We start from the raw sequence: 13671 nt of genomic DNA, 5'->3' as shown, positions 1-13671 counted from the left end.
ACACTGGTTACTGTGCTCTACTTCATGCATATGACTGACGAAATATCAGAATAAAGGCCTCAGAGCGTTGATATAAAGCATATAATGTTAAATTTGCACAAACAAAAACATAAATGATTATGTCTTCATGTCACAATTCATAGACTTATCATGGTTTCTTTCACCTATTTTGTTCCAACAAATGTGGGCTACTTTGGGGAGAAACACTAAGGGAAGAAACATATGCAAGGTATAAGAAGTTGTGATCAAGCATGACAGGTGCCCCCGTTTTAAAAATACGTCTGACAATACAGAAGTAAAGACATTTTGTTTCTCAAACTGATTCACAGCAGGGCTCCTTTCAAAACAAACATACCAAATAGAAGCATTTTTAAAGCCACAGAAATATGAATATCCTATCACATGACCCGATTGCTATGAAATTATCCTCAGGAAAAAAGCAAATGAAGGAAAAAAATATTATTCCAGATAGTTCACTTCAACTTTATTTATAGTAGTGAAAATCTGGAAACAACCTAAATGATTAAAATAACTGAGTCATGGTTAAGTAAACTGATAATTATTAAGTAATCTCCTCAATGGAATATTGTACAGCAATTCAAAATCATAGTTATGAGACCACGCTAAGATATGTAAAATAATTAGCAAAGAATGTCACAGTGTGAGGAAAAGGAAACTAAACTGCATGGTTCTGATTTTCATTTTATTATACCTATCTTAGTCCATTTGTCCTGAAACCCGTTTCTTATTTTAGAAGAGAATATTAAGGTTTGCAGAATACTTCTTAAATCTACTCTCTTCTATATTTTCCCTTATAAAAATGCCCCTGAAGCTAAAGAAGCAAGCATAGAAATAGATAAACAACAAATAAGATGATTTTGTCCTGTATATAATTAAAAGCACAAAAGAGTTTATAATTCTTTACCAAGAAAATGGTTTACATTTCTTCTCACTTATAAACAAGAACTAATTCCTCACAATAATTATCTAGCTTTGAAATTATTTGTAGTTACTACGACATATTAATTACAGAAATGATATATGGCATCACACACCTGGATATTATCCAAAATTTAGAGAATATCCCAAAATTCTTGCAGCTACTATATTAAGCAAGTTTCTTCTGAAATTCTCCCTCACCTCACTATTTAAGAATCAAATGGAGGGCTTCCCTGGTGGCGCAGTGGTTGGGAGTCCACCTGCCAATGCGGGGGACACGGGTTCAAGCCCTGGTCTGGGAAGATCCCACATGCCACGGAGCAAAAAACCCGTGAGCCACAACTACTGAGCCTGCAATCTAGAGCCCGTGAGCCACAACTACTGAGGCCGTGTGCCACAGCTACTGAAGCCTGCACACCTAGAGCCAAAAATAAATTAAAAAAAAAAAGAATCAAATGGAACCAATTTTGCTCTAGATTACTACTCACCACTCGTACTCCATAATGGATGTGGGCCAGAGTGAAAGCAGTTGTTAATGTAAACAGGAGAATGCTCTCAATGTAAGAGGCCACTCCTACATTTACCACTATGACAACCAAGAAGAGAGGAACCAGAAACCAATTCAAAGTTGGGCACCGGGTACTGCTCATTTGACAAACAATCAGCTGACACTTGAAGGTATTAAAAAAAAAAAAGAGAGAATGAAAATTTAATTAGCAAAGCACGAGTCACTCCAACATTTAAAAAGCATTCAAGTACCTGTACATTACATTATTATCAAATTCAGTAATTCTCAACTGCTCAGGAGCCCAACTGGACCTCTACCCCAACCTCCAAACCCGTGGACCCTCAGACTGTGTGTCAGAAGAGACTGGAAGATAATTTAGTAAGGATGCTACAGAAGGCATTCTTCTACCGGGTAACAGTTTGGATAAAAGAAATTTCTCCCAATTTTAAGATTCTATGATATACGACAACAATTTTCTCAGAACACCCTCCCACAGCACCACACAACTAAATTTCTTCATGGCGATGAGGAGATGCTACCTCCAATCCAGACATGTTATCATACAACACCTCAAAGCCTCTTTGGCTCTCTTTACTTTCAACACCTTACTCAAATATAGTTTTATTCCTTCAGAGATACATTTTATATAATGCATTAACGTTTTCAGATCTTTAAACCCTATGAAATCAGTATGACTTGGGGCAGTAAACACAAGTTACACACATGGAAACATAAACTCAGTTGCTAAGTTAAAAAATAAAAACTTATTAAGGACCTGGCCTGAGCTAGAGCACAGGCTTCCTGGCTGTCAGGACTAACAGGGTCTTTTCTCAAGTCCTCCTGATTTTTCCTCCCTGTCTGCCCTCTTGCTGGGCCAGAGCAGAGAAGGATTTTTTAACGTATGCAGTATTTATTACAAAGTTTTTTATTCTATGTTATTAATTTAAAAATCAGTTGATTAAAAAACATGTGTGTGTGTGTGTGTGTGTGTGTGTGTGTGTGTCTGTTTCCTCCCTCAAAAACCCCTTCCAAGCTCCCTAAATTAAGCATTAGATCTGCTGCCATTTCAACCACACTATAAATAATATTTAGAGTCTGAAGGGAATTATTCCATGAATTCTTCAGCAGGCAACCAAAACAAAAAATTTAAATTATGTCATGGTTCCAAAATACTACAGCAGTCCCCAAATCCTACTGGTTTCAAACAAAAAAATAAAATAACTTTCAGCATGTCTTTGAGGTTATTCATTATTCTTTCAAATTTCTGATATAAGATCTTTAAATTAAAATCTGCTTATTCTAATACTATATAAGGTTTCTCAAACTATTGAATTCTGTCAAATATTTCTTATATGTATTACGATTTTTAAAAGAAAAAATCTTACTGTGATATTGGCAAAGGCTGTTCCAACCATTAAGTAGAATACTCTAGGATGTAACTCTAAAATATCTGAAGGTGACCGGAGGATCCATGCTGTAGACAAAATGAATAGCAAACATGGAGAAAAGAAGGGAACCATAGCTTCATAGACTGAATTGTGTTTCAAGGTGTTATTTTTATAGCTTCTGAAAAAAAATCAAGTAATACAAAGAACATTATTACATATAAAAACACTGTACTTGTAGTTCATAGTTTTCAAAGTACTTTCACACTTATTCTCTTATTTTTATTCACAATAACCCCATGGCACAGGTAGAACCAACATTATTAATCCCATTTTAGAGACAGGTTAAGTAAGGATGTGAGAATTTAAATTTACATAACTTGCTACCAAGTGGCAGGGCCAGGACTAGAATGCAAGTCTTCTGACCCTTAGTCTCACTTTTCCCTCTGGAATGTAAAGCTGAATAAAACTTGGACTGTGTCCTATGAGATTATACTCTAATAGGAAAAATAAAATGAACACAAAACAATACTAGCAGAGTACCTCATGGTGCTACTATGATACACAACTTAAGAGTGAAAGACTCTGAAATGAGACGGTCCACAGCTTATCTTACTGGCTCTGGGCACACAGGTGGTACTCTCATACATGTGTGCTCATCAGAACTGAACCCTCAATCCTCATCCCGGTTCTGCCACTAATTACATAACCTTAGGCAAAATACTGCCCAATCAGGAAAGGACCTCAACTTTAGAAAAAGAGGAAGACATGACTCAAATCATCTCTAAGGCCTTCAGAGCTTTCAATTTTATGGCTTCTATGAATGACTGCCAGTGGCTGTAAAGAGGGAAGATTCATAGAGCTTGGCTTGACATGGATAGGACTGTGCAAGACAGATCTGAGCACTGAAGGATGAAGTGGCAAGTACAAGAAAGTGTTCCAAGTAGAGGAGTAGAGGAAAGAGTGGGAGCAAAAGTACTGAGGAATGAAGAACAAAATACATTCAGGTCACATAAATGGACTCAGTGTGGCTGAGCCACAGTGGAGAAGTGCATACATAGATCACAGAGATGCAACTCCACCAGGGCAACTCCCCTCCCAACCCCTACACACTCCTCAGGCCGGAATTTCCATACGGCGCTCTTTGAGAAGAGACGGCATAGGTCCAGGATTTGGTCCTCAACTACACAAGCTGAGAAGTTTTATTGTATGATCATGCTAACTAAACTTACACATAATCAATTTATAAAAACTTATAATCAATTTATAAAAAGAACGTAAACCTATCAATATCTGACAGGAACATACTCCCTCCTGATTCACTCACAAAAAAATGACAAATTAGAAGACTGTCTGGTGAGCCCAAAACTTTTACAAAAAAACTAGTAGTTCTGGGCTACGGTTGAATTGACTACGCAAGCCACCACAGACAAATTATCCTAACCTCATTCTAGATTCAAAATACAGGTTTCATGACCTTTTCAAAATGCCCAGGTTCCAAAAGAAAGAAATCCTAAAATTCACCTAAATAACAATTTCTAAAGATGTTCATATTTCTTGCCCAATTAAAAAATTAAATACTTACCTGAAAAAGTTTAATAAACTCATTGGAAGAGTCACGCATAATGCACAACCTAAAAGGAAGAGTATTTAAATTATCATGAATTATTATTCAAGAGTCATTTTTATAATAATCAAATACATACAAACTATGTAACATTCTTAGACCCAATAATTTTCAGGTTCAGGTTTACTTCTGTAATGAAATTAAACACATTTTTAAACAGCATTTACAACCGGAAAAGTGGCAGTACGGTTTGATGATTCAGAGCAGAGACTCAAGGAGCCAGAGTGGGTTGAATCTCAGTTGTGCTACCAACTGGTCATGTGACTTCAGGCAACTTTTCAGTGCCTCAGTTTCCTCTTTTATAAAATAGAGACAACAGTAGTATCAACCCCGTAGGGTTTTGAGGATTAAATGAGTTATTACATGCAAAGACACCTGGAACAGTACCTGGTATATAGTAAATCGCACAGCCAGTATAAGTTATTTATTGGAAGAGGGGACAGTTAATAAATCCTGCTGCTTCCTTTACACTTATCTTTACCTCCCTAGCATTCTTAATTTCTCCCCCTACCCTACACACTAATTCTTTTCCCTGAAACCTTAAAAGCACAGCCTTCCCAAGAAGCCTTACCATTGCTCCTGCTGCCCTCACTACCTACTTATCTTACTCTGCTATTTCCTATCACTCACCAGACTTTCCTGTTGTCTTCATTTCCTCAGCACTCATTCATTCTGCCTCCCCTCTGCAGAAACTGTACTCTTGAAATTTATCAAGCTCTCCTAATAGTCAAATTCAGTAACCTTTCTTCATTCCTGACTTCTAAGTAAGATGACTCCGCTGACTATCCACTAACTGAAATTCTTTCCTCCCTTGGCCTTCGTGATTCCATTCACCCAATGTTCCTGTTAGCCATCCAACCATTACATTTGGTGTCCTTTTTTGGTAATCTACCTCCTGCATATTCCTAACTGGATGTTTGACTGTGCATCTACACTCCCTGAGAGAATCTTCTCTTCAGCTTTAACCATAAGCTACCTGCAGATGACTCCAAAATCTAATTATGTACTCTTGGGCAAATCAGACAATCTCTCTGATCTTCAGATTCCACAAGTGTACCATGAGGATGGTTTAAATGATTTTCTAGTGACCCCTGAATCTGATTCTGTGACCTATAGAGATGTAAAGTTCTAATCTTTCTGTTTCAAACTCCAAATCAATATATGTGGCAACTTTCTGGACACTTCATTTGGATATTTCCTTGTCACTCAACATATTAGTCTATTCTGGACTCCTGGTGACTAAACTTGGCTTGGGGGGGCAGGGGCAGTGGTCAATGCAGCTGTGACCTTAAGGATCAAAGACAGAAGAACATTCCTTCAAAACAATTCCTAAGGCATCTTGCTAAAAACAGATGAAAAGGGGCTTCCCTGCTGGCATAGTCATTAAGAATCTGCCTGGCAACGCAGGGGACATGGGTTCCATCCCTGCTCCGGGAAGGTCCCACATACCACAGAGCAACTAAACCCATGCGCCACAACTACTGAGCCTGCGCTCTAGAGCCCGCGAGCCACAACTACGGAAGCCCACGCGCCTGGAGCCCATGCACCGCAACAAGAGAAGCCACCCAATGAGAAGCCCATGTACCGCAACAAAGAGTAGCCCCCGCTCGCCGCAACTAGAGAAAGCCTGTGCACAGCAACGAAGACCCAATGCAGCCAAAAATAAATAATAAATAAATTTATTTTAAAAAAGATGAAAAAACTAGAATTCACCGAACAGAAATCTCATCTCAAAAGATGAACTACTCTACTACTTTCAAGCCCAAATGGAACAAAGTTCCCTGAGTTAAAAGATCTTAGAGGGAGTGGAAGAGAAGACAAGATGTCCTCAATGTCCTCAGAAATTTTTAGCAGCTCATTCCATGTCAAGCTGGGGAGCACACTGTTAGGGAGTCAGGGCTAAATGAATTAAGCCAGAATCATTTGTAGCTTTCAAGTGCTGAAAATAGGCTGAGAGAAACCTGCAAAAGATTTGGGACCAAGAGTTTTTTAGTTTAAAACATCCTAAAATAGCTTTAGCTTAATTAAGTGCAGTAAGCGTGTAGAAAGCCTGAGCTCTATGTAGGCTGCCAAAGAGAAACACTGTATCTTCTATTTCTTCTCTAAATAACACTCGATGTACTTTCTATAAAGAATATTTAATTGTTAAATACTTGTCTATTAAACTCTATATAATGATAGTGATAGAACCCATACATATGTAGACCTGCTTTTCTTATTACCATAGGAAGGCCTAGACTTCATAATATAGGAAACAATAGCTATAGAAAAATCAGAATAGAATTTATAAAAAAGGATTGATTAGAATGAGATGAACACCAAGGATAACATGGTCACAACAAATATTTTGGTTCCTCATATTTCCAGGCTTAAGTAAAAACTTCAATAAAAACCAAGACAAAAAATACTTCAACGAAAGTAAAAAAGACAAACAACAAACAAGGGGGAAAATGTCATTTATATCAAAACAAAGATTAATATATCTAATAGATAAAGAGCTTCTAAAAATAAAGGAAGTGGTTAACAATCGTAATGCAAAAATTGACTAGCGATATAAAGAAAAAAGAAATATAAATGGCTCGCAAATACTAGAAAAGTTCATCCATAATAAGAGAAATGCGAATTAAAACTATACAGATATACCATTTCTTACCTAACAGACTGGCAAAAGTCCAAAAGTTTGACAACATACTACATTGGTAAAACTAAATAAACAAGTACTTTCATTCATGGCTGATGGGAATTCAAAAATCAGATAACCCATATGGAAGGGAATATGGGAATATTTAGTGAAAATGCATACATATGTCCTTACTAACAATTCTACTTCTAGAGAGCTCTTCCAAAGTACCCTGGGAAAAATATGAACAGACATATATATGTACAAGACGATTTATTGCAGCAATTTGTACAACAGCAAAAGACCGGAAATAACACAAATGTCCATCAGTAGAAGGTTGTTTGAACAAACGATGGTACATCCACACAATGAAGTATTGTACCAGGCGGCTGTAAGAAGAAATGAGGAAGATCCCTAAACATCACTCTGCAGTGATCTCTAAGATATACTATTATGTGGAGGGGGAAAAAAAAAGAAGCACATGTAGTAAAATATGTATGGTATGCTACCATTTATCTATGAAAGGGGGGTGATAACCCCCCCCACACACACTTACTTATATTAAGAAAGAAACAATGAAAAGATAAACCAAAAAATTTAAAACTAAGAATAGTTAACTATGAGGGAGGAAAAGGCTAGGGTAGTGATAGAGACTAGACTTCTTTGAATATGTCTTGCTTTATATATAGATTTGACTCTGTAATCATGTGAATACATTACACAATTATAAAGGAAAAATAAATTTTAAAAGAAAAAGTAATCCATAAATATCAAAAGTAAAATGAAACTAACTTAAATGTACATATCCACAGATGGTGGCATAACCACAGAATGAGGACTTTAGACTATAATAACCTGACTGGGCATTCTCTAGTGGGATAAACCATAGGGCAAATGAAACTGCAAAAAACCAAAATCTTCGACAATTTCCAGTAATCATATGTCACTGATTTTGGAACTACATTCTCAGACTGTTGTGGGTATTTTATGGAATAACACAAATGTATAATTATTTTGTGTCGTTGAAAGCAAAGACTTTTGTCAGAGTTTAAAGGACACACAAATATAAGATCAACTAGGTTAAGTAAAAGAAGATGTGTATCATCAAATATGATTTGGAATTATCAGTATGAATTTATGAGGTACTTTATCAAAAAACAAACTTTATTCCCCTGGCTATCCACTGAATGAATGGATTCCTAAGCAATGATCACCAGCGACTGTTAGTACCACTGGGTGAAGAGTTGAGGCAGAACTTGGGAAGAGATGGAACAGATGTACAATACCTCATCCCTCTAGTCATTACTGATACCACAGACAGAAAGACAACCAGCTATCGTGTGCGCCCTAATGTGATGCAATAGAAGTACCATTACCTAATAAGTATTGCTGCCAAAAATTATAAATTACAAAGAAATTTATATGCCTATTAAAGTACCCACTTAACATTCAAAAATATATCTCCTATGTCGGAGATTCCATTTTATCTTTAAATAAATATTTAAATGTAAAATGCAGCACACCCGCCACAGGACAAGCTGCATAAATCAAAAGATTCACTCATGAACGACAGCTGGAAATGAAAAATAGCTCGCCTTTTCAAGGTAAAGAAATCAGTTTATAGAGGCACCCAAAAATGAACATTTGTTAGATTACAGCAGGGTTCCTAAAACATCTGCAGTCCAGAGCCACAGAAAATCCCCAAACTACTCCTTTTCTGAAAGCCAGTGCTTAAGGCACCATCTTCTCAGCTGTTTCTAAGCCTTCAATTCCCATTCTGTAACCAAGGTTCACAGACACACGGAGGGAAGATTAATTTTTAGATAAGAGAACAGAGGAACAGCCAACAAGTTTTTTTCTTTTACTCTACAAAGGTCTTAGTGTCACTCCTGGTGCCCCAAATAACAATCCAGATTCCTCTTCCTCTCTGCCTCTCTCCATAAAAACACTCTCCCTCCACTCAATCATCCTGTACATATCCCCTTTGGCTAAAATCAAAAAGGAAACATTACCATGATCAGTACCATGATCAAAACCTTTACCTAGCATTCAGAGGCTTATGAAAAAGGGTATCTGAGAGGAACAGAAGCTCAATTTTTGGAGTGGATGTATTATAAAGTAAACTCTGTGTTTCGTCATTCTATTTCCTCAAACTAACAATCTTCAATTTTGAGATAAGTACTGAAATCAATACCTAACGTCCAACTAAATGTGGATCCTCCAATACAGTCTAGATTAATTTGAATAGTTAGTTTATGGGGTTTGTGTGATCTATTTCGGTATTGCCTTCTGATTAGAAATAACTTGGTGCTGAACAAAAACAAAACAAAGCAAAACAAAGCAACCTTATTTTCCTTAAGGGTTTGGCTGAAACCCTACAGGGTTGCGGGGTTCTGCTTTTGCTGCAGGGCATGAGGGTAGGCGGGGAAGTGCTGCTGGTTATAATCAAACACTGGCTTTGATAACAAAGCGATGTTACAACAGGCTTCAACATGGAGCTTCTTACCAATGATCATTGCAGTGAATAGGTCTCTATATAAGAAATTAAACAGGAAAGGTTCATACCAGGCCTCAACTCCCACAATCGCAGTCACTATGTAGACAAAGGAAATAGTCTGGAAGGAAAATGCAGACAAAAATATACAGAGCATTAACAGCTGGAAAGATCAGGGAGTCAATAACGCTTTATGTAGCAGAAGTCTTGTAAACAGCTTTAGTAAAAGCAAGAAGTATGCTTAATTTGATATGGTGGCAAGTCTTGCCTTTAAAAATAGTTTTTTCAGCCAACAACACCATAAAATAACTAACTTCAAGACAATGCAAACAACCGGCCTCATAAGGCACCTCGTAGATTGGTTTAGCCACACGACGTTCCAATTTGCCCACCCAATCATTTTCTTCAAACACACTCCAACTTCTGATTCTTTACTGGAGCCTTAGGTGTAGACGGGCAAAATGGCAACACAAAAAGCTGGGATTCTAAGGCAGGGAGAGTTCATAGCAAGTCTATAAAGTAAGAGGAAAACAAATCTCTCTGCTCACTGAAAAGTTGGCAATGAAGACAAAAAGCCAACAATTTAATTATAAGCGCCTTTCTTTATAAAATCAGTTTCAATGAATGTTTGTTAAGAAACCGTTCATTTTTGGGTGTAATAATGGCATTGTAATTATGTTTTTTAAAAAGAACTCTTACCACTTAGAGATATATAGTAAAATATTTATCACATAATGCCAGGATTTTCCTTTAAAATAACTGGAAGGAGGGTGAGGAAGAGTACATGTGAAACTAGACTGGCCAAGTGTTAACTGCTCAAGCTAAGTAACAGGTACATAAGGGTTCACTATACTATTCTCTCTACTTTTGTACATATTGGAAATTTTCCATAAATAAGTAAAAATAATATAAAATAAAAAGGAAAAAAATGTCAAAGCACCCATCAGTTCTAACCAGAAAAGCAAAAGGTCAATAAAGAAGGAATAACAAAAACTTTCCCCAAAATTCATGGCAATGTTGAAAATTTAAGGAAGAACCCATACTTACCACCTGGCTAACGTCATATCCCCATGGCAGGAAAAGAATCCCTGTGTTATACTTTTCCCAGTGGGACAGGATGAAAGAAAATAAAACTACCCATAGCAGGAGATAAAGAACAAAAACAGTGACACCCGATGATCCTCGTCCAAAAATGGAATACACAGTTACAACAAAGTAAACACATGACCAACTATCCAGGCCATGGTCAAAAAGCTCCCCTAACGGGGTGCTGGAATTGGTTCTACGGGCTTGCTTTCCATCCACACCATCTGCAACAAAAAACACATTACCACAGGAATAGGTCAACAACTGCACCAGTCTGGAGAAAGTCTTCTTTAATAAAATGGAGAGAAACAAAACAAAACAGACGAGCATATCATAGGAATGTTAATTAACTAAATTATAACTATCAGACAGTACTGTAAAAATCCAACCTTTAATTGCTACAATGCAAAGATTTCAGAAATAAAACCTGTAATTTCTCAAAGCTTAATCTAAAAATGAAAATGTTAAATCACATTGAATGGTGTCTATTTCAGATCTAAGGAAGAAGCATTCTAGTTGGACTCTGAATTCCTCCAAATCTGCGTAACAACTAACTGAGTTGTTCCACTAGCCGCAAATTCTTAACCCTCCAGAGAATATTCAATAGTTGTTCATTATAATTTATCTAACCATTCCTCGATCTAAGATCCAAAAACACTGTTACTTCAGTCATAACACCTGTTTCATCTTGTTTGATATCACAGTTACTTCTTTACAGATTGACCACCTCCATAATTTTAAGTGCTTTCCAAAAAGGCTTTGTTTGCAACACAGTAGGTGTTGAGTAAATATAAGAATAAATGTATTGGGCTTCCCTGGTGGCGCAGTGGTTGAGAGTCCACCTGCCGATGCAGGGGACACGGGTTCGTGCCCCAGTCCGGGAAGATCCCACATGCCGCAGAGCGGCTGGGCCCGTCAGCCACGGCCGCTGAGCCTGCGTGGCCGGAGCCTGTGCCCCGCAACGGGAGAGGCCACAACAGTGAGAGGCCCGCATACCGCAAAAAAAAAGAAAGAAAAAACGAATAAATTTATTGAATAAATTGAACTTATTGAATAAATTGTGAGACTGGGATTGACAGATATATACTAATATGTATAAAATGGATAATTAATAAGAACCTGCTGTATAAATAAATAAAATAAAATTCAAAAAAAATTTATTGAAACTGTACAATGCACTATTTTTTAAATTAATTTTTATTGGGGTATAGTTGATTTACAACGTTGTGTTAGTCTGCTGTATAGCAAAGTGAATCAGTTACATATGTCCACTCTTTCTTAGATTCTTTTCCCATATAGGTCATTACAGGGTATTGAGTAGAGTTCCCTGCGAAGCACTATTCTTGATGCTCTGAAGACTATAAAAAATCTTAGAATAAACTAAGTCTGTGCCCTCAAAGGGTTTACAATTGAGAACGGAGACAAAACATGACAGTTACAGATATGATGTATCACAAACCAGAGAAGAGTACAGAAAAGGGACGAGTTCTCTTCAGGCTAAGATAAGCTAGACTGGCTTTCCAGACAAGATGAAATCTGAGTGGGGACATAAAGAATGAGTTGGATTTCGGTAGATAGGAGATAAAGGAGTGTGTCATTTCAAGAGGAGGGAGTGTTATCGGCAAAAACACCGAGATGGAAAAGCACATGTGTGTGCAGAGAATGCCAAGTACTTTAATCTGACCAGAAACTAGTATGTGAAGATGGCAGTCTAAAGAGGCTAGAAGGAAGGTCCGAGCCAGTTTAAAGGTATCAGAGAGTCTGAGGAGCTACTACAATTATCTGAGTAGAGGATTACAAAGAGAAAGCAATGCAGTGCTTCAGGAAGACCCACTTGATATTGGTGGGAAGGACAGGCTGGGAGAGGAACCCTACTTAGTAGGCCTAAATTGAGATGGAATGCAGTGGGCATAAAAAGCTGGAGGAAGGCGAGACATTAAGAAAATAAAAATGACAGTGCAACCAAAGAGGAGAGGTGAGGCCAAAGGACAAGAAGACCATCTCCAAAATCTCCCGTCTGTGTAACTAAGAGAGTGGTAGTATTAACAGAAATAAGAAAATCTGAAGGAGCAAGACTGATAGAAAAGAGCTGAGTACAGTTTTAGATGCTGAAATTGAAGTGTTAGCAGGACATCCATATGGTAATGTCGAACAACTCAACCTAAGGATACTTACTAGCAACTCAGAAGATAGATAAGGGCTAGATACTAACACGGGAGTCAACTCAGTAGTGTTAAGGATCAGGATTACCAAGGGAATAAGGAAGGAGAAAGAGAAAGAGAAAGCACGCTGGAACACTTTCACACAGGGGCGAAAACAGAGGAGTCGGAGGGGTGGGGGGGGGAGAGGAAGAGAGAATGGTACAACCTAGTTAAAAAGGAAGAAGAGTCTGAACTATAAAAATTCCTCCTCCAAAGAAACAGTTTTGCATCAGAATTAGACTAATTGTAAAGATTCAGATTCAAGGAATTAAAAATTCCTTATCATTACTGTGTTTATCTTGCTCACCACAGTGTTATCCCCAGTGCCTAGCTCAGTTTGTGGCAAAGAGGGCCTTTAAAAATGTTTTTGAAGGAATATATGAAAGGATGAATCTCAGACTCTGGCCCAAACACTGTAGATCTCTGTTATACAGGATTGGGAACTTTTCTGCCCCCAGGTAGTTAAAATATATCCTAAGAGTCTTTTCTTATTATTTGCTGGCTTAATTTCCTATTCTCAGTGCAACTTCTGTGCAGTTATTACAAATATTATATTCATGAACTACATATTAATTAGGTTTTGTACGTCTTCTCACTGAACCCGTTCTAGCCCCATAAGTCTGGGGTCTAGATAAGTCTCACAATGTTTTTTCATAAGAAAGGCAATTCAGCGCATAACCTATATATTATGAAAAAGCCACCAGCAGAACCTACAGCAGCACCCTGTGATCAAACACACTGATATTTCTGCAGCAAAGCATAAGGATAGTCACACTAGTAGTATAAATGAAGGCTATAAATTGTTGTTTCA

At 37.4% G+C, this 13671-nt stretch overlaps 1 protein-coding gene across 5 annotated transcripts in view; it reads right to left on the bottom strand.

Moving 5' to 3' along the window:
- The window catches only part of SELENOI (selenoprotein I), a 44351-nt gene that overhangs the window by 7498 nt on the left and 23182 nt on the right, over positions 1-13671 (bottom strand). Inside the window, exons 5-9 of one of the 5 annotated variants that reach the window (XM_032652834.1) lie at positions 10621-10883; positions 9586-9694; positions 4418-4466; positions 2833-3013; positions 1428-1610 (exon numbers count right to left, since the gene is read on the bottom strand). In XM_032652834.1, coding sequence (XP_032508725.1) covers positions 1428-1610; positions 2833-3013; positions 4418-4466; positions 9586-9694; positions 10621-10883 — 785 coding nt within the window. Of the gene's footprint in view, positions 1-1427; positions 1611-2832; positions 3014-4417; positions 4467-9585; positions 9695-10620; positions 10884-13671 lie in introns of those variants that run through there. The other 4 variants (XM_032652835.1, XM_032652837.1, XM_032652836.1 and 1 more) reach the window with 4 other exon arrangements.

The sequence above is a fragment of the Phocoena sinus genome, chromosome 13 (assembly GCF_008692025.1).
Source record: "Phocoena sinus isolate mPhoSin1 chromosome 13, mPhoSin1.pri, whole genome shotgun sequence".
NCBI lineage: Eukaryota > Metazoa > Chordata > Mammalia > Artiodactyla > Phocoenidae > Phocoena > Phocoena sinus.
This window is presented reverse-complemented; position numbering and strand designations above follow the sequence as displayed.